Source organism: Empidonax traillii, unplaced genomic scaffold, assembly GCF_003031625.1.
Source record: "Empidonax traillii isolate 1590-97213 ecotype Southwest subspecies unplaced genomic scaffold, ASM303162v1 scaffold207:size1520225, whole genome shotgun sequence".
Classification (NCBI taxonomy): domain Eukaryota; kingdom Metazoa; phylum Chordata; class Aves; order Passeriformes; family Tyrannidae; genus Empidonax; species Empidonax traillii.
In genome coordinates, this window is record NW_020955400.1 from 323,200 (window position 1) to 345,640 (window position 22,441).

At 37.8% G+C, this 22,441-nt stretch overlaps 1 protein-coding gene across 2 annotated transcripts in view; it reads right to left on the reverse strand.

The window, feature by feature from the left end:
- UST (uronyl 2-sulfotransferase) overlaps nt 1-22,441 on the reverse strand; it is a 157,340-nt gene that overhangs the window by 44,713 nt on the left and 90,186 nt on the right. For both annotated transcript variants that reach the window (XM_027887367.1, XM_027887369.1), the window contains exon 5: nt 14,416-14,569. In XM_027887367.1, the coding sequence (XP_027743168.1) occupies nt 14,416-14,569 (154 nt within the window). The remainder of the gene's footprint in view (nt 1-14,415; nt 14,570-22,441) is intronic.

The window sequence follows — 22,441 nt, forward strand, 5'->3', positions numbered from 1 at the left end:
ATCTTCTGTTTGACTTTAAATGCTGGATCCCAGAAATCATTTGTGCTACACATTTAAAGAAAAAACGAAAGGGAGAAGATACAGAAGAAATCATCGTATAACACTGTAGATCATCACCCTTCTAATACGCCATTCTGTTAACGTTAAAAGCCTCAATGTTCAGCCAAGCAAGTCTAATACTAAGACTCAGTGTCTCCTGGATTGACAACGAGGCCTGCTCACAACTGAGCAGCAATATGCATTACCAGATTGCTCAGAATGAAAAATTATGTAATGAAAAGAAAGGTAGAACATCGCAGAATCATAGAACAGTTTGGATTGGAAGGGAAATTAAAGAGCATCTGTTTCCGACTGCCTTGCCATGGGCAGGGACACCTTCCTCTAGACCAGATTGCTCAAATCTGGGATGCTTTCACATACAGAAAAGGGCCCTCTAGAAGGAGCATATGTCAGGAAAAAAAACAGTCTCGAACTGAAGTGACAGTCAAAGACACTTCAGAAAAAAATGGTTAAAGTGAACAGAAGATTGCCAGAACCAGCAATTAGACAACACTATAATGAAGAACACAATCAACAAGGGAAGAATCAACATCAGCAGAGAAAGCTTTGCCTCTTCACCTTCCAACAGGTCTTTGATTCAGTCACTAAAGACAGTACTTTAATAGGATACTCCGCATGAGAAAGACATAACTGGATTAAAAAAAAACCCAACAAACAACCAAAGGAATATTAATAAGAAAAAGAAAATAAAAATAATATATTAATAGAAGAGAGGTCTATCAAGGGCTATTAAACACTGATATGGAAGCAATGTCTGTTGGTGAGCTGAAGGATGTCAGAAATTGGGAGGACACTGCAGGTGAAACAACCCTTTAGCCAGTTTTTATCCCATCCAGGCTGGATGACGTCGCAAGAAGGGCTTAATGCAGAACTTTCACACCTCTGCAGATGACACAATATCATTTACATGGATATCAAGGGATTTAAATGTTTCAAAATATCACTTCATTGCTACAATACAGGAAAGCCAATTTCAATAATGAGATATTTTTGTCATTCAGATTTTTCTCACATTTTCTTTCCTAGGTCAAATGTTCTCGTTCCTTTAAAGCTTGACTGCATAAACAGAAATTATACTAAGCAGATTTTAGCCCCAACCTCAAAAATGCTTACACTAACAGAAACACATTGAAGTTCTATGAATGTCATGATCTCGTGAAGCCAGCACTGTTTTTAACAGAGGTCCACAAAAAATAGTTTTAACAATTTAAAAGTTTAAAAAGAGCCTTATTAGAACAAATATCAGAGTTCTGAATACTAAATATATCATCAGAGAAAAGAAATCCATGAGCCAAAAGGAAATGAATTTAATTGACAATGAGTATTAAATATTATTGCTTTCATATATCCCAGCAGGGCAGAGGCAAAACAAACATGAGAGATCATTCCATTTGCCTTTCATTTACAGGACTTCATGTGAAAAGAACTGGGAAGGAAAATGCTTCCTTTCTTCAATATAAATCTTCAAAATAAAAGAGTATATACATGGAAAAGGAAAGAAATGCCACTTAAATTTAAAAAAAAATTATTGCAGGTTTCAGGAAAGAAGTATTTTTTTAAAACTATTAAGCTTCTTTCATCTGCAGATGTAGCAAAATTTTCAGTACAGAAAATGAACATTGGCTAGCTGATGCATGTTTTATTGCAACATACTGCTCAGTTACAGGTTAGATTATGTGCTGTCGTGAACTCCAGTAATACAATTTCCTTTTGCTGATGCTAAAGGAAGAGGGGCTGCATCCAACAGCTCATGACATGTCCCTCAATAATATCAAACACACTGTCTAGCAAAAAAAAGAAACCTGCTGCTGAGCTCTCCATTATAAAAGGTATAGGTTATAAATTTCTTTGGTTTTGACCCTTTTTTTAAAGTTAGATGATAAATCTCAAAAAGAACAGTAATGGCATTTAAGGAAACAGTTCCTCATAGCAGTAAAGTCTAAATGTCTTTCATGTCCTTGACCTACCACATTTGTGGGGGCACATTACCACAAGCCTCTTGAAAAGTGAGAAAACAACTAGAAGTCCTAATTCTGCTTTCTTATCAGTCTTCTGCACAGCACCTACTGACTTGGAATCTCTCCCTTCATCTCTCAGGGCTGAAATGCAAAAGGAGCTGCAGAGAAGAGAAGAAATTCATACTGCTTCTGCACGTGGCTTCCCTACTGCTGCAACTGGAGGTGGTTTCTGCTCTGCTGCCCCGATCCAGTTTCCTTAGTTAAAATCTTCCCCCTGCTTTTCTAATGTTCTAACGCTTTTCTGGAAAACTACTAATACTTTGCATCATTCACAGAACTGCCATTCCAAATAGCAGACACCAAATAGAACATATTGATTCCACTTTTCAGTTTGACAAGACTATCACTGTACTGACAACACCAAGTATTAAAAACCTCCTAAAATTACCAAGTTCAGAGGCATAAATAATGTTCCTATTGGCCTCTTTTTTATTTTTTTTTTAATCTTCAGTTGTCTGCTGATAACTATGAAAAACAAAACCATACCTCCCTCTCCCCACAGAAACCCTGAATCTCTCAATCCCCTCATCTCAGGTGCTATGGCTTCAGAAAGCTCAGCAAGTCACAAGATCAAGTATAAAATCACGAAGGTTAATACATCTGCTAGGAAGAGGAAAAAAGTATAAAATATGCATTTTTTTCTCTTTCCTGTTTATCAAAGACATCAACTCCTTGGATAACATTTTCAAGAAATTTTGTTCATTTGTTTTCCTTCAGCTGTGGATAAGCGCTTCAGTTTTCTTTTTTCCTTTCAAAGAGAACAGAAAATTAATTTTGAAAAAATAATCATCTCATTTAACAATCCATCTTCACCATGGAAAGTTTCCTATTTGCCACTGTTTAGTGGATTTTTCCCCAAGAAAAAGGAAATTACTCTTGACAAGCTCAGTTATGAATAGCGGCTGGCTTTGCTTGGATCAGAGTTCATAGGAAAAAGTTGTGTTCAAGGTAACATGACTAGACTGATTCAGTGAGCAGTAAGCAGGCAGCTTTGCTGAAACAATGGCAGTCCATTTTCCCAAGTCCCGAACAACAAATAATCACCCAATATCCTTTGTTGGGTTTTTTGGTTGTTTGTTTTTGATTTTATATAAAGCAACTATATTTACAAGGGATAGAGGAGTCTTGAAAATACTAGTAAACAAAAAAATGAAAAAGAAAGCAATGCTTAGAATAATAGAAACAGTGCACACCACTTTTACTTCAAAGGAAATATTCATTGTATTTGTTCATGGGTAAAATATTCTCTCAGCTGACACGGCAGGTCTACTGCTTATTGTGAAAGACGGAATTACCTTTTCATTCAAGACAGGCACCTACTATCCCCATTATAGCTCATAACCACACAGAATAATCAGCAAATGAATAAGTTAATTCAACTTCAAATAGCCATCTTAAGGGGAGAAAAAAGCACATTTGAAACAGCTGATGCCTGTTTCTTGGGTATTTTTTCACATTTCTTTCTCTAAATAAAGTGGAATTACAAGGAAGACAATAAAAAATTACTTCCTGGCAGCAATACTCTTCCTTACTTGACTGACTAAAAGGAAACAATGGCCAAATGCCCTGAACCCCAACTCAGTGACAACAAATACAGTTTTGCAGTTTATCACATGCTGTTCCCTCATATTTTCTCCTGGCAACATCATCTCACCAAGTTATGAAAAATTGCTTTTATTTTCTTTTTTGAATTTGAGTAAAATCCACCACAAAAAGGCTGAAGGAATCAGGGTGCACATAGCTTTCTGAAAGACTCTCTTTGACCATCAATATCCCTCAAATGACTGGGGTAATTTCTTTTGGGTTTCCAGTTCATTAAGGTGCCAAGATGCCTTAGAGCATGTGGTTTGAATCCATACTTGTTTCAGGAAACAGAAGCATTAGTCCTCCCACTGCACAAAGCAGCAGAACCTGCCAACTGCTCTTTTGATTGCAATTGCTTGTCGGTCTGGCAAAGAAGCCAATCTGTCACCTCATTGTGTGAAGTCCCTTATCCTTCCATAGTCCTTCAGGAAGAAAATGAGAAGGGAGGACACCGAATATGAGTCTGGAGCCTTCATACTGAAACTGTTCATCTAACTGAAGCTATTAGTATGCTGGGATCCTTACAAAACAATTCACACTCTTGCAAAAAAATTCCTTCAGAAAAAGGAAAAAGAAAAGCAACTGCAGCAATATCACTTATGCCAGGATGGAAAAATCTGATTTCTGAAATATTGACACCTGAAGAACACTCCTAGAGGAAAGCACACCAGCCACTTGTCAGGCAGGGCCAAGAAACCAGAGAGAACATCCCAATCCACTTGCCAACACAAACTTATGGCATTTGGTTGTTTTTGTAGAAACACAAATGCTCACCTCTACATTGCAGAAGCATCCTGAAGCAAACAGAGCAAGAACAGACAGACAGCACCTGAAAGGAGCGAGCATCCTATGCTTCAGCAGGCCCTGGGGTCTGTGTGATCTGGGACCAGGACAAGGCACAGGATTTTACTCTGTAGCTTACGATGAACCTTAGAGACTTCAGCAAAACTAGGATAAATGAAGTCTTTAGTATGTCTGGGCACTGATGTCCCTTTTTTCCACAAAATGCCATCTCCGCTTCGTATGGTTTCAACTTAAACTACTTCTGAGACTTAAAAATACAGAATTCAGAAGTGTGACCCAGTCATTCTGCAGCCTACAGAAGAGTCCACACCACTAACAACAAATTACACGATAGGAAAATATTTTGTTTACAACAAATACCTAAAGCCCAGGAGAGTCTTGGATGCTTTTATAAAAACACGGCTGTCCCTCACCACGTCAGCCGTGTACCATGGGCAGGCAATTTTCCTAGTTTCACCACCCTGCATTCTCCCAGCCATCCACCACCTCAAAGCTTCAGCTTTCCTTCAGCTAATAAGTTTTAGAGACCAGGATCTCAGCTTATTTCACTTTGCTGGCAGCACTGACAGCCAGAAAACTTAGGTATAAACCACAAAATGGAAAGAGGAAGGCGAATGACAGACAAGGAATAAAATGGGCTAATAAATTCAGTTTTATTTTCACGGGTTGTCAGTTCCTGCAGGTTTTGACACCTACAGAGGGAAGTATCTGACTGCTTGAAATTACATTATCATGCCAGAGCCTGAACACATTCAATATACTGGCAGTTATACTGCCTCTCTCTGCCCTTCCTCTGTCAGGAGTAAAAGGTTCTGCAGTTTCCTTTCCCATCACACTGTCAATAAAAGAGTTTTCATTTAAGCTGGTTAGAGCATAAAGCAACATGGAAAAGGAAACTGGTCTACTCCTAGCAAGGTGTGTACTTAGGAGGTTTTACAGGTTTTCTAGGGACAGCTACCACGATTTTATTAGACAAGTCTTTAAAAATATTAATTTTAAAACGTATAGTAACAAATAGAAACTCAAGGCATTCTTTTCCTCTGGATGATAAACCATTCCAGTTCTAAAAATCAGTCTATTCCAACTTAGGACAAACAAAATATCAATAATTAGTTTTACTTGATGACTACTGAAGACTACGCTTGAGCTTCATAATGCACAGTGTTGGACCATGCACTGAAGATAAGTGATATGAATTCGTATCACACATAATCCTCTTGCTTTCATTCACCTACAATAGTTACTTGTCAGCTATCACTAAGTCATTACTTATTGAGAACCATGTGTCATCTTCTTAAATATGTCTTCCTGTTGCTTCCACATTAACGAAGTTCATGAGAACTGAAAACTCAAATACTCAAATTGAGACTTACTATCAAACACCTGAAAGTCATCCACTCTGAAACTACTGTAAAACAAAACCAAGAGACTTCTAGTTTCTGAAAAGCGTGCACTTAGCTTTTAAAGATAACTTTGAGAAGAGTTTTGACAGCATTAACAATTAATAGCTTCAGCATCATTTTGGGACTTACAAAAATTCATTTGATCGGCAGAGCTGTAAGACAACAAATTAGCCACTGTGGCGTATACCCAAGAACACTCAACTACTTTAAAGTCAAGATACAACACATTCAACTGGAGATGTCTATAATTGTAACTATCTTATATGCATCAGCTAGCAGCAGATTTCTTTTGTGAGCATGTAATTACAAAGTTTGATTTGAGTCACCCAGAGCAGTCACTAATTTCAGAAAATTGGTATGGGCTACAAGGAACATTTAGCATATACATAAGAAAAGGTCTCTGGGTACCCCTGAGGCTTCAGATACGTACTTATCAGATATTTTCTAACAAAGATGACTTGCTTTGGTAATTAATAACCCTTGAAGGCTACATAGTTACACTTTTTAAAATAGAGTAGAGTAGAACATTTCAGCTAGAAAGAGCCAACGAGGATCACCTAGTCCAACTGTCTGATCAACTCAGGACTGACTGAAAGTTAAAGCATGTTGTTAAGGGTGTTGTCCAAATGGCTCTTAAATGTTGACGTGCCTTGGGCATCGACCACCTCTCTAGGAAGCCTGTTGCACTCTTTGATCACTCCCTCTGTAAAGAAATCTTTCCTTTTTGAATACATATAAACTGTTATTCACAACAATGACGAGCAAGGTCTTCCACATCTTAATTACATGTTGTCCTATTACCATCTTTCTGGTCTTTCCTGGATCTGGCAACTACCAATTCAAGTTGGGATCTTCTAGGCCTTGCACTGAAACAGCCCACAAGCAATCATCCTTGATGCCACTTTTCCATGCCTACTGAGAATTTGTCTTCTCATATTTTTTCCCTTGTTTCCTTCTTCCTCATCTGAAAGTCCTAATCTTTGCCATTCCTCATATAGAAATGATTTCATCTATTCACCATTGCTCCTACCCGTTTCTGAGTATTTTCCAGTTCTTCCAAACCCATTTTGGGAACGGGAGGTCACAAATGTAGGAATTCAAGTGCAGACACACTAGAGATTTATACACAATGAAGTCCTCTGTTTTGCTCTCTATTGCTTTTGATTTGCCTTTTCTGACTGCTACTGAGAACCAAGCTGATGTAGAGTAGAACCATCTAACACACACAAAAGATCTCATTCTCAACCAGCAACAGGGTTCTGAGAATCCATCGTTTTCTATGTGAAATAAGGATTATCCCCCTCAAACTGCTTTCTCACCTGCACCGAAGGCAAGGCTGGCTTTCATCCTTGGGCTACACAAGAATGCTCTTTTCTGGTCTGTTCTTATTTCAGTCTCCAAAAATGTATCTCCTGAAAATATAACACAGCCATATGCTCTTCCCCAATATAGTTTACATGGCCTTAGAAAGCCAGCATCAATATATTAGACTCTTTGTTCTGTGGACGGGATTTTCCACTCTACAAACAGTATCTTCCTATAGAGAAGCTGGGGAAAACTAGTTCCCCAGGCTACCACAGCAAATAAACACCAAAAGAGAACACAAGAGAGAACATCATGCTCAGAAAGGGTACAAATAACAAACTTGGCAAAATCACCATAAAAATGAAGACTCACCATTCTCAACTTTATATAGCCAGATTCTTTAATAAAAGAACTTAAATCACTATATATACAAATATCTTAAACAGCACTACCAATACACAGTATATGGTAAGACCCTGTAATAAGGTTAAGTTTGAATAAGAATGTGGATACTTAGTGCTTGCACCTCTACTCTTACTTGGTTTCTGGTTTCTTGTGTAGTTTCTTAACATTTGCAACAGCCAGAAATTTTCAGACTAGTACAACGCTGCATGAAAAAATACCTCACCTTTTTTATATTCTGTGGTTATCATGTATCCTGTCTCCACAAAAAGGAATGCAACACGGAATATTATCATTAAAATAAAAGCATAGTATTAATCTTATATTTGCTACTAATATAAGCATATATTTGAATTACATGAAAGATTTTAGTGTTGTTATCTTAACCAATGCTATATTGCTTACTTACTATGTGCTACCGACTCAGACTAGTGAATGAAAGCAGATTAGGAAGGCACATTTTCTTGCTCTTGTATAATTGCATAATGCTGCAATGTTTGGAAGGCAAACTCCACAGGGGAACATAAAAAAATACTGGTTTGTAAATTAAAGTAACTGAAAAGTAAATGTCAGCCGTGAAAACATTTCCTTTGATATTACATTTTATAAGTTGTTTAATCAGTTCCTCTTCCAGCTGAGGTCTGAATTATCATTAACTTTGTGGTTCAATAAATGATTAATACAAAATGGGAGAATCTAAGAGGAAAAAATGGTGCTTTAAAGCACACACAACAGATGAAGAGCTACAAAAACGGGCCAGAAATTTTGCTGTGAAGAGGTAATGCAGTAAAAGGGAACAGCTGGAGACTATTAAAAGCACTCATTAGAGGGAAGAAGCAGCAAACTGTTCTAATTGGGTCAGCTGACAGGTGGCTGTGCTTCAGCAGTGCCCTCCCAGCAGCCCATTCTCAGCCAGAGAGATTGATGCTACTGTGTGATCCTCAGACCAGATCTACAGCTGCAAAGCTGTGCTGCAGCCCAGGACTCACTGCAAGACATCCAGTGACCGATTCAAAGCAGCTCAGCACCAGTATATAACACAGGGAGTAAAATGACTACTGTGTGTATGGGGCTATGTAGGGAAAACAGTGAGAGGGCATAAAATGTTTAGCTACAGCTCAACATCCAGTAACTGAAAAAGATACTTTTAAATTTATATATTCAACTCCCTAATATCTCGTATGCACTGCTGTACAGACATGGGCAAATCATTTTAACCTCTGCGTGCCTCAGATTTTCGATCTAAATGATGTCAACCAGGTTCGTAAGACCCTCTCCAAAAGTTCCCAGATTCAATCAATGGACATTTGTAGCCCCTCTTGTGAGGTCCTCAGCAGAAAAATCAGATAGAGTCATGAACTGTCTATTCCCCCACTCCATCAAATCTGCAGGCAGACAATTCTCTCTCTGCCTTTTTTTTTTTTTTTTTTAATACAGAAACACATTCATGAGACTGACATTCAGAAGATGAAGGTATGGGCTCCATACCATGGTTGCTCCTGGAGGCCGTGTCTCTGGCAACTGAAAAGCTTCAATAAACTTATCTAAAGTCATGAAGGAAAAAGCTCAGGGATGACAATTGATGACAACCACTGATGACAATTCACAATACAATTACCCATGATTAAATATTTCTGTTATGCGGATAAACACAGGAAAGAAGACAGCTGCTGTCAGAAAAGAAATTGGTAGAAGAGTAGTTTTCATTGTAGATGGAAATTTGACGATATAAATAAAATTTTGGTTTATTGTATTTAGTGAATATTCTTCTATTAATGAAAATCACTGTAGTTATAAAAGGATATTCTCAAGAATCAGGAATAAAAAAAATTGTTCTATAGAGTTTAAACATTCAGCTTTTTCTATAACTTTGCTGGAAATTTATGAAAGAACCTAAACATCATTAGATTATTTAGCCAGAAAAGCCAGTGTTTGTCACAGGAGAATTCCCCTTGTAAGAAATTTGACTTGAAAGTTCCCTGACATACTCTGAAAATTACTTCCCTTCTTTGCAGTAATCCTAACAAACTTTTAACAAATATTTTAACATTTCATTTAAAAGACAAAAAGACAGATGCTCCTTTATAGGATCACTTACATGAGTAATCTTTAACATAACTGAGGCTGAATATTGTTAGAATATTTTTATTTTTAGCTGAGGAAAGCACATTTATTTTCAGAGATGAAGCTGAAAAACTAGGCCGAGCCACACAGAGACGTGGTGTAAACTTATCTGCTAATCATATATAATGAAAAGCTAAAAGATCCCATAGGAAGGTGACAAGTTCTTATTCTAGTGAATGATTTTTTAAATACAAACTTCCTCACTTCTGACAAATCAGCTCAGAAACCTTTTACTGGAGTCAGCTAGGAGCCATGCTATTCATGAACTTAACAGAGATCAGAATCCCATGTAACCAGATTTCCTGCAATTCAGGCAACAATGCACAGGCCATGCTGCTTTACACACTCATTCAGCCTTAGTTATCCTAGATCAGAATTTCATCAAATGATAAGGAAAGATGAAAACCTTTCATACTTGATGTCTCACAATGAAGTTGTAATAAATACTAGATATTTACTAACAAGCCTTCTGGAAAAGACAATTTTAATACAAAGCTTTCACATATTTAGAGCAGTCCCTCTCTTCAACAGGGTGCTTCTGACCTTCTTTACTTCCAAGCCTTAAACTAAATCATCTGGTGCAATATTTTCCTTTTGCTTGGTACCAACAGCACTCACAGCTGTGCTGATAAGGGTTTCCTTGCTTTACTGAAGCATATTTACTATAAGAACTCTAGTTCAACCTGTAACACATTCCTTACAATGGATTTAAATTAACTTTTGTGAATTTATTTCATCTTACAGGACCATAACTTAGGGTGCCTCTCTCCTGAGTGTGCTTGAGACTTGACCTGAGGTGCTCACTACCATTTCAGACCAGTAATTACCTCTCTGCCATACTCCACACTAATGTACTGCCACTATTTATTTCGGGGAGCTTGGAAGTGATCTCTTCAGGTGACTGACAGTAACTCACTCCAGCACAGAAAGTGCTGGGTCAGGACAAGCGGCTGGCTGATCTGGGTAGAGAGTCTCGCATTGCAGCAGCTGCCTCTGCCGTATCTGACTCATGAATAAAGGGCTTGTTTTCCATCCTGACTTTCAATTAAATTTTGGTAAACACAGACATTTACCAAAACATTTAAAACAATTTATCTGACTCCTGAATGAGTGGTTGTTTTCCCTGGACCAGAGTCAAAGCCTGAGGCCCTATTCAGAGAAAATTTCAAATGATCAGCAAACGATGGAAATTTCTGTCTCTGTGTCTGATCTCTGCAATGTCAGCAGTTCAGATTTTCAATGTTAAAAAAACAGCCTGCAAGGTACTACAAGACTTCAAGGTGTTTTTTTGTCTTAAGGATCAGAATCAAGGGGAGGGAATGTTTCCATTAGGGATATCACAACCTAGCAGCCAAGCAGGAGTTCAGACACAAAACCTGATCTTAAAACACTTTTCCTCCCTTAAGAGCCTGTTTTATAGAGGTGCTGAGCTCCCACAACTTTACACTGCAGTTTCTGAGAAAACACGCATGCTGCTCTCAGCTTTTCAAGGGAGAAGGCCAGTGTTGGCAGCTACTGACGAAGATGCCAGGATGGTTTGGAAAGGTTTCCACATTCCCACAACATCTTCCAAGAGAGAGGAAGCCAAGAACATCATGATCAATAAAAGCACAATTAGCCTCTAAAACCCAGTTTTCAAAAGATGTACACCTTTTGCAGGCAAACCTGTCTCTCCTGGTAAAATAGAAAAGTTACATTTACAGCTTCTTCAGCCCATTTTGTAAGTCTATAACTGCTATCAACACACAGCTTCTTGGGTTCTCCAGCAATGAACTCAATGTTGTGGAGTAATCAGCAGTTTTGTATTTTCCCATCTGAGGCATGATGGAAGAAGAAAAGTAAAAAGCTCATCTCCTCCCCCTACTTTCACGTATCTGCTCATGGTCAGGAACAACTCATCCCAAACAACTTGGGTTTAATGTTATGATCAGTTGAAACTACATAATATGCTAAATCTAAGCTTATCTTTGAATAGTCCCCCGAAAAAAAGTAATGCTTTATGGTGAGTTTTGAAACTAAAAAAATATTAGGGAAGAATTGCAATTAGTCTGGGCCTGTGCTGAAGTGTTCTATGGGCTCATGCTCAGAGGTAAAACCAGCTGCTTACTTTCTTCACAGCTAGATCAGGCAATTGATTTTTCAGATTTCTGAAGTTATGATTCCAAAAAATCCAATACTTGAATTTTAAAATATATGCCAGCAGATTTCCTCACACCACTGAGGAAAAGAATAAAATGCAGTCATGCAATATATGATGTGGTTGGATAATGTAAGTCTTAAAAATGCTGAACATTCAGAATGAGTGGCTTTCCTTAAAATGAATTTCACTGGCAAGTGCACTATATGTTACTGTGACAGGAGTAACTGCTCTCTTTGAGCAGTGCAAGTGACTGCCAAAGTCTGCCAAGAGGAGATGGAGGACAGATTCCAAAAACCTTTCCAGGATTCTAACACTGAATTACCAACAGAGAAGATAAAAAAGAAAATGCAAAATAGGTTTTGTTAAGGATGCTGATGGCACCTCAGACCAACAAACTATCTTTTGAACAAAATGACTACTGACCTCAGACAGCCACTTTTTATTTCTTTTTCATTACAGCTTTTGTACTGATCTGTATGTGCATACATATGTGTATGTGTATATTAATAATTAATTTCTTAAATAACATACCAAAGCAAAAGAAAATGCAAGGTGACCAACAAACAGGAACTCTATCTATTCATTTCAGTTCTGCTTGAAGCAAAATTTCACTGGCTGTACATATCACATCTTAAACTGCACAGGCAGTATTGAATTAACACCAGCTTTTAAAGACTCAGTCATAAGAGGTGCCAATCACTGCACTTCAAATGAGAAGTAAAGGCATTCAGAGTTAAGTACAGACTGTACCACTCTTAACATTTTCAGAAGAGAAAACATGACAGTGATAAAAAGATAAGAGTTATACTATAAAACCACATTAATTTCTCCCCCTTGTCCCATTCACAGGTGAGCAAGCAGAAGTCCAAGCACATACAGCATGCAAAGCCTTCCAACTCTGCACACCAGGAGGTCATGACCTGCTCAGTTAACACAGGAACCTCTTTGGGATCCCCAGGCACAGGAAAAACCCATTGCAACATTACTGAAATGATTAATGTATAGCAGATGTCATTAAATTTAAGGCTGTGCACAGTTACGCCAATACCTCCCCCTTCAATTATTCATAATTTATAAGTTTGTCTACAACAGCAGACAACAATAATAACGTACAAAAAACAAACCAATAAGTCCATAACACAGAAAAAAACCTAGCCCTCCTTGGATCCATCTGACCTCAGCTAGGATTGAAACATGTTGTGTGGTACGTTCAGAGCTTCGTTCTCTGTGGCTCATCCACATATTGTACTCTATTGCCCCTCTAAAACATCTTCAAAACATCCTCTCTTTGTTCTCCAAAAGCCACAGACCTCTCCTATTGTGATGTTACATCTGACCTGCAACACCTCATGGCAGAACATCAAGCTGTCCTGTCACCACCGTCTTTACTGAACCCTCTGCAGGTTCAAGTGCGTCTGAAGGCTGAGTCCAATCTGTCGGGGTCTGCAGCGGGTCTGTGGAATCCCTGGCCTTAGAGGAGCACATTGACCTTGACGAGCTGAGGGTGTATCCTTGAGGGAGCAGATATGTGGGTAGGAAGGCGGAATGGACAACTGGGAGGAAGTGAAAGTGATGGAGTGTGTGTTGACACGGAAATGGTATTACCACATCCTTGTTGACGAAGGCCACCCTATCAGTGTGTTTTTAGATGCCGTGCTGGCAGATTCGGACCAGTGAGAATACGCCACAGCAGGCCAAAGATGATATAAAAGGGAGTGTGAGAAAAAGCAATAAATCTGTCCTTTTGCATAATTTAGTCTATGCCTGCTGCCTGCTTGTCTGTCTGTTTGTTTTTTGTTGACCGTCGCAACGACACCAATCAAACTAGATTACAGAGAGAGTAAGAACTAATTCCACCATTTTACCTTTTCAGGGAGGTATCTGTGTGCATGCAAAAAGATTAATGTCAAACAGACCAACCATCCCCCTCGCCCCTGTGTTTCTTACTGAGCATTCATTGAACACCTACTGCCATGGGACCTTGCTCTACAACAAAGGCCGACAGGTGTTACGACAGTTCAGCAGTTGCACAAAATTAAAACTTATTATAAATAGCTTATCTGGCATTATTGCCATCATCTTAATCAAAAAAAGGCAACAAAACCAAACCAAGAACTGAGATTAGAGCCCTAGTATAAAGAATAGTACAAACAACTTAGCAGCACAAACATTAGGGGCTTGGGCACAGTAAATTGCTCTGTTTCACAATTTTCCTCTGAGGCTGCACACTTACAGACATAGTTTCAACCTAAAAGTCTATCTAAATATTTTCAGTGACAAATATAGGCAGAATTATTATATTACAGTACACTGCAAATCCAACTCTGTGAAAGTATCATAATTCAATAGTGGCAATCTGGGACGTGCTGTCAGCTTATACAAGATCAAACTATTCATCAGCAACACTCTGTGGAGTAAAGTTGAGCAAACTAAGGACCAGACAAGACAATGACAGAGGAAAAAATGCAAGACAGAAGATGCCTCATTTTCCCACTTTTCAAGCATCCAGTTTGAACATCAGTATTATATAACAATGCTGGGAAATTGGTAATTGAAGCCTTTTATTTCAACATACCAGATATCTTTCCTCCTGCCTCATACTGGGGGTACGAATCATGTGATTCTGTTCTCCTCTCCAGTCTCCAAATCGTCGAAAAAAATAATTGGATAGAAATCGATTGACAGGATCTCTAATAATATTGATGTACACCGGCTGGTCTCCTCCAAACCTGGTGGGAAGAAAAATGGGTGAATCTCATCAGAAGGTTCTGCACAAGCACTTATCTATTATCTCTCACCTGAATCCTTTCAAATTACTTCTGCAGAAATTCAGAGATTTTAAAAGGTTAGGAGTGAAACTGACACTCTTACAACTAATTAGTTATCAAAACTTTGTGAATGCATGTAAGATCTCTTTAGGATGAACAGTAAATATGGTATCACTTTAAGCTATACGTGTACTACAAACATTGTGGTTTAAGACTTTTTTTCCTACTGTATCAACAGTTTTGCTTCTTGAATTCTCTCCTTGCTGTTTTCAGATGAAGAAAAAATTCTGCAGATGAATCAGAGAATGAGCATTTCTTCATCTCAACACATTTTCTATCTGGGAAGTCATGTCAGAGCAGGCACCACCAAACACTAACTGCCATAAGGCAGCCTTGGATCACCTTCACCTGTACAGTAAGTGTCATAACGTGCAAAGGATTTTGCAACATGCAAACTTTTTTCCAAAGGCTTCCTCTGGATGAACTGACAGATATGCATGGTATTTCCACCTTTATATTGCTGGAACTAGTGCAGACCTTCATTCCCTCACCCCCATCCTGCACCACCAGCTATATTTGAGATTATTTCATGGTTACGCAAAACCTTATCCCTGTACTGTACTTCACGAATATCTTTTTTTTTTTTTTCAAAATGATACTATGAAAATTCCTGCCTCAAAAAAGAAAGTAAGCATTAGTTTCCAGCACATGCAAGTCCAAGGAAAAGGAAAGGACAAAACCAGCTGTGACCAGCCTTGCACAAAAAACAAAATGCACCATAGGTACCTGCACTTTAGATATGAGAAGACAGAGCAACTCATCACCTCGACTTTACCCTCTTGCACGCCTCCTCTTGGTACTTAATGACAAACATCTTCAGTTCAATAGGTGGGATACAAAAAGAGGAAAGGAGAAATAGGGAGCTTAAGAAGGTTTGTGATTATACTGTATTTTCAGAGTGTTAGAAAATTGACTGCATAGTTTGCATCAATACACAGCATCAGGAGAGTAGGTCTAATTGGAAGGAATAAAAGGGAAATTGCTTACACTGTTCTGTGATCAAAATTGAAAAATGGACATTCATGGAAAAGACTTACGGACTACAAACACTGTGAGTTAAAGAATAAAATAAAACAAAACCTTCCTGAATTGAGAAGTTCATACGATAAATTCAACTCGGAATTTGCCTGATCTAACAAAGTGGATTATGATTCTCACTCCTGATTCCCCAATTAAGTGAACAACTTATACTTAAGCGCTAGCATATGCTTTATTTTTGGGAGCTAGAGGACATAGCCATATTGAAGTAGTTAAATTCTATTCTGATGATTTTCTGAGTCACAATTTAAATATTTTCTTCTAAAATGTAGAATATTAGATTAGAAGAGACAAAATTGAAGACACCCTTTAGATTAAAAAAAGCTCATCTTTTGAGTCGATGAATAATTGAATTAATGTAATAAAAGGGTTTCTCATAAATATTAAAGAGGAAGCAAAATTGTTTAAAATTATGAATTCTAGTAAAAGACAATAGAAAAATCTCATAGAATTTCAGCTTGATTTTGATTCTGCATGATTCCCCAGGCCTCTAAATACAGTCTGCAAAGGCTTGTCTCATGAATAACTATGCATATCAGTGCAACATTGACCTCAATGTTGCAGGATCACTGCCATAATTTTAAATTGAATAGACAGCATAAAACTTTGAAACAATTCAATTAAAAAGGCAGATACTCCTTGCTTCCTCATTACTGCATAGCCCAGTTTGGACATGGGTGTGCAAGTAAAGTGTCATGAATTTCGTATCCTGAATTCTTCTCTGAGCTTATCTTTGCTGCTTTCTGTTTTTATACAGAAATAAAACCTACAGAAAAAAAAAAAAAAAAGGCATTCCTGCAAATACCACAGGACAATGAGGGCATAAAGCTTTGACAAAATTTATTCAAATGGAAAGCTTTTGGTGAATGTCATTGCTGGTAGCTTTGAAACCTAAACTTTTCAAGTGAAATTGCTGGCAAGAATAGATTGCATCTAAATTACTGAACACATTATCTTCCTGCTGTTTGATGCAGATCAGTAATAATCTAAAGACAGAATGGAGTGGAGAAGAGCAAAGAAAAGGGGAAGCAATGGAGACAGTAAGAAGTGATGACAGCAGCAAGTTGTCTGAAGATAGAGACAAAAAGATTAGAAGATTCAGAGAAGCAAGAGAGCAAAGATGTCCTGCCCTGGGTTTTGTGGAGAATGTTAAGACTAAATGTTCATCAGAAGAATGAACAATTAAAACCAGACAGCTATTAGTTGTCTAGATAGAAATTTTCAACACATATTGTCTTTTCTGAAGTAAAAGGAGGGATGACATTGCATAACCAATCCACCAAAGTCCCAGAGCCCATCCTTTTGCTGGTAAGGTCATGTCTCTGAAGACAAGGACTGTAAATTCAGTACCAACAGCTCTGAGAAAAGAGGTTCATACAAGCTCGTCCATCCCAAGAGGACAGCTGAGATGGGAAGTCACCCTTTCACAAATGCTACAAAGGAACTTCCATTTCTGAAATGGAGACTGTGTGTGCCCCCTGCCCCCAAAACATGAGACAGCTTGAATTTCTGATTTTTTGCACAATATAACCAGCCTGCTATACACCCAGCTGCAGTTGCTCCACCAGGCAACGAGAAAGGAATTTTTAGGAAAATTAAGTCTGTTCTGGCTCTTATTCAAATGTGCATTTTTTTAAAACATAGTTTATAATACTTTAGATTCCAACCATTTGTTTCTATGGACTGTACTGAGAGTCTTTTATGGAAGCTAAACAGCAGTCACATAGCATAAAAAATCCTACCCATTAAAAAAAATCAATTACCTTAAGCTATTTAGAGAAAAGGGCAAATCAATGCTCCACTTGTTCAAGTATGTTCTGCATATTTTTAGATACTTATCAATCACAACATATTAAATATTACTTAGCTCTCCAGAGTGAAACTTTTCAAATTAACAACACCCACCTGAAAGCACTCTTACGAAAAAATACATTTGAGCTCTAATTATACATCATGTCACCTTATTTATACTCAAACGCCTATTGTGAAGGATTTAAAATGGGGCAGAATCATATTTTCTAGGCTTGAGCAGACTTACCTTCTCTGACTGGGATCATGATTGGATCCTGCATGATGAAGTTACCTGATCCTTCTCAAACCCAGCAGCACATTGCTGCAACTGGGAGAGCAGGCCAAGACAGCCCCACTCCAGCAGAGCACTGCAAATGTACACACCAATCCTCTGCAGTGCTCTTCCTGTACTTAACTTCTTCTCCTGATTTATTTCATATATACTATTAAATCCCATTAGTTTTAACTGCTCTGTTGTGAAAGGCGTATTTTTGGAGTCCTCATCAACAAACTTAAAATATTTTCAGCCTTCAATCAATGATTGTGACGTTCATTAACAATACATTCCCCTATGTCTTTTTTAATAGAAGCAAATTAAAAAAAAAAAAAAGCTTAGGAAGTATGCCAGATGTTGCAAGCTTGCCCCTTAGAAAAACATCTGAGATAAATTCCAATTTTATTACATGTCAAAACCATTTGCAAACCCCTTATGAGTTAGGGGGGAAAAAAAAAATCAACCAAAGTGATTTGCTTGGCTTTAAAATGGAGGATTTCTTAGCTTCTATTATTTTTCATTTCACTTCAGGAGGCTGCTGCCTTTCCATTTAGCACAAAACTCTATGCACAAGCAGAAGCAGGTTTCCTCAACCCTGCAGGCAAAGTACAACTCCTCAAGGAAAAGATGACTGCCTATCTATTCTCTGTAAAAACCTTGTCTTCCTTTTACTCTCTTAATGTATGTCTCCTGTTAAACAAATGGATTGGTTGCTAGAAATTCAATACAACGGAAGCAAACAAGAACTGACAGCCACCTAACATTAATAGGGACAGGTATATTGTGTCCTTCTTATAAAGGAAGCACAATTTCCTTTTAGTGTCATACAACTGAGAATCATATGCCAAGAGCACAATTGCCCAGCAATTTACTTATCAATTATGTTACAGTTCCATTACCTGCTCTGGCACACAGCTTCATGGAGAGGTCCTGTAAAAGCACCAACATAAAACTTTCATGGTTTTAGGGCTTAAATAAGATGTGGTTACTTTGAAATTTATCTTCTGGAAAAGGTATTTTGAAATGAATAGTTTCCATAATGTCTTGCACTAGCATGAAGTTGTGTCAAAGGAATCCTTCTCTGCACACAAGGCACCAGGCACCTCTGGGATGGTCCAGTGACCTTCCTCAAGGATGGGCTGCAAAGAGGAGTGAGCTGAGGTACTGACTGCTTGGGACTACATGATATTGCCAGCCTCCATAATCAAGGAGTTTATCTTCCTGTTTTAGTCTGTAGTGCCTCTCTCCTAGCCTTCACCCTATGCTTTGGTCATGACTTCAACCTTCTCTTTAGAATTAGGAGAGAAAAAAGGAAAGTGAGTTGATATAGGGCATTTCTATGCTGATGCACCTATATTACCTAGTTTTTTCAGTTGTAATAGTGCTGGTAGTTGAACTGGTACAAGGTAGAGCAGACTTCAGTTAGAAAGTTATGTTAGTTTACTCTTTTATTACTGTTCTCTGGTTTATCCTAGACACAAAACAAACAAAGCCAAGAAGTGATGTAATCAGCATCCCTGAAGTGTTCAAAAAACATGTGGATGCAGCACCTGGGGACATGGTTTAGTGGTGGACTTGGTAGTCTAGGTTAACAGTTGGACTTGATGATCTCACAGATCTTTTTCAACCTTAACAAATCTATGATTTTATGAGATAAATATTTTCATTTCAAAACTGCATCTTTGGCTGGCCTGGTCTTCAATGGGACATGTGTGTGGGGATACAAGATGCCCAGTGGTTCCAGGTTAACAGTAAAATAGTGCACACTGGCAGCACTCCTCATTAATTACCCTTTCTGGAGCTGTGATTTCAACAGAAATTTCAGCTTCTGAAATGATGTATCTGGGTCATGTCATTGCAAAATCACAACTGAGTCCTCTGGGAATTGTTTAGTAAGCTGTTTCAGATCAGCAAATGGCTAAAAGATAACACTATAAAGCCTTGTATTTCTATATTTTACTATCCTGTAAATCTCCCAGAACATTTTAGGCTGTATTTCTGTCAGTCATTCATGCATGCTAAACAATGAGGTTTTTTTTTTTCCCATGCTTTTCATTCTCCTGAGGATATCAAAGTAGTTTACTATATGAATTCACAATGAATAGCACTAACACGGATACAAATTGTGCCTAGGTCTGTATAGTATCTCCAAATCAAGTAAAGGAAATAATAATCGTGCTTTCATTTATATAATGCAAAGTTACAGCTGGAAACAAGTAAGACAGAAAACACTAACTCTCCACAAAACACTAACAGCAGCTAAACTCTGCATTAATTAAAAACACTTAATTCCAGATACTCTGTATTTAGGACTTTGTTCAAAGGTTTGGCTCAGGATCTCTCTGAACCTCTGATTAATGTTTCACTATAATTCAGAGATGTAAATAATGCACATTATATAGAGTAATAGAAAAGTTAATTACAAAGTATTACAATAAATTTCCCACAAATAGTAGAACAGCTGATACGGTTCTTTGGAAAGTATTAAATCAACAAACGTGATGTGTAGAAAAGATACATCTTCAAAATTGGATGAGACCACAGATTTGGCTGAGATAGTTATGCTCACATGAAATCCTGGGGCTCGACTTCTTAGGAAGGTTATTATGCAAAAGATGTTGCAATGTGTTCAGCACTGCATATTCAGCTTCTTGTATGAATACATTTATCAAGAGAATTATGGGTGATTCCAGCTGTCCTGTGGAAATGGCTGTTGCAGAGAGTAACTCTGCATAATGCTAGGAATGTCCATATAGAAACTGAAATACATTTGATATAATAAAAAATAAATTACTGTAACTTGGCAGTATATATTGTGTATACAATCTACAGAACATAAAAATCAATGTAACTGAAACTTAAAACATGCCTGCCCTGTTCCAGATGTGAAATTCTAAATAATCACCATCAAAGAGGGAGCTGTGGATACCGTCTTGCTTGAGGCTTTGAATCTACACAGTTTAACTTGATAATCTGTGATTCAGAAGATAAGTGCAAACTGGTACTATTTTCAGAAAACAAAGCTGCAAAATGAGAGAATAAAGAAGGGAGTGATTTGCTGGTAAAGAGCCACTTGAGCCACAGGTTAGAAAGACATAAGCAAACATTTTTCACTGTAGTACGGCAAATGAAACCCAAGGAAGCAGAGGATACTCATAGTGAAGGAGCAGTTCTGGCAAGAACATGCTTGCTTTCACATATTATCAGCATTGTGTGAGACCGTACAGGCCAGAATAATCCTAGTTTCCCATTCTTTGAGAAGCAGGAGAAGAGAGGAGCAAAGACCTGGCACAGCACTGATGTGACCATGCACAGAGTCCGTTTTCAGCAAAGCATTAACAAAGTTCAATGCAACATGATGAAAAAAAATAATTAGAAGGAAAAAATATAGAGAGGACTGAGACTTGACTGCATGACAATGCGTAAGAAATTACACATCAAAGCTTACATGGGAAAAATTTGCCGAGTCTTTAGATAGTGGACAAATGTACTCTGAGATCCAAGGAAAATGAGTCAATTGGACTTCTCAGAAAAATAAAGAGGAAGAATAACTCACAATTTGCAATCTGATAGAAAAATTCAGTATTGGAAGACGACCAAGAGCAGCACATTCTCCATTACTGGTGATTTTGAATCAACATTTAAATTTTCTACCTAAAAGATGAATGCTTTAGGTTCAAAACTAATGAGTCTGTATCTTGCATTACACAAGGGTAAGAAAGACTCAAAATGACTTGGGATTGTCACAGTCCATCTTTTTGCCTAAAGCTATGTAACTGCCACTAGCAAAATCCTCAAGCACAATCTATTCTGTTCCTTTGCTGTCCTGGTTGTTCAAACCTTTTCCTAATGTCTGATCTAGAATTCTGTGATGAAATTCAAGACACCATTTTGTTACTGTTACTGATGAAGAACCCTTTATCTCTGCAGAACCTTCTTAATAAAAAAGTCAGAAGTGTTATCACAGCCCTCTTTTTCCCAGTCTTCTCTATTTTTTTTTTCCTGTCCTTTTAGGGAAATTTTTTTATATCTCTGATCATTCTCTTTATTCTCTTTTGGACCCCTCTGGAGTAATCATTATCTTTCTTAAATTAAGTTACTCCCAGATTGGTAATCTACAGTGTGAACATGATCACGGAAGCCAAACAACAGTAAGAGAAAAAAGCATAACTGAGGTGTTATTCCTGATCCCACCTTCCATAACTACATTTCAAACAACCACCTCCATTCTGAGAATATCATATTACCAGCTGAATGAAAGATAAAAAGTCCATTACGCAAAGAACACAGAAAATCTAGGGAAACAAATTTTAAATCAAATAATCTTAAAATCTGTGGAAAAACTCACCATGAAGCAATGCTTTTTAAAAAAATAAAGCCCCCAAAAATTAGACCATACAAAAGTCAAACTGCACATTAGATTTGTGCTTAGCCTTCCATCAAGTCACAGTTGAAAAGCATCATTACACACTCACATCATTAAAAAAGTGTAGTATAAAAAAGTAAAAAAAAGATGTAGTAGGGATTACAGCACCATGTGGCCATTCATTAAATGTGTACTTTACAAGGCAGACCTCACATGATGGTAGAAAGTGTTTCATGAAGTGTTAGCAAAAAGTATAGTTTATAATGAACACACATAAAGACACAGTGTTAAGGCCATGCACGAG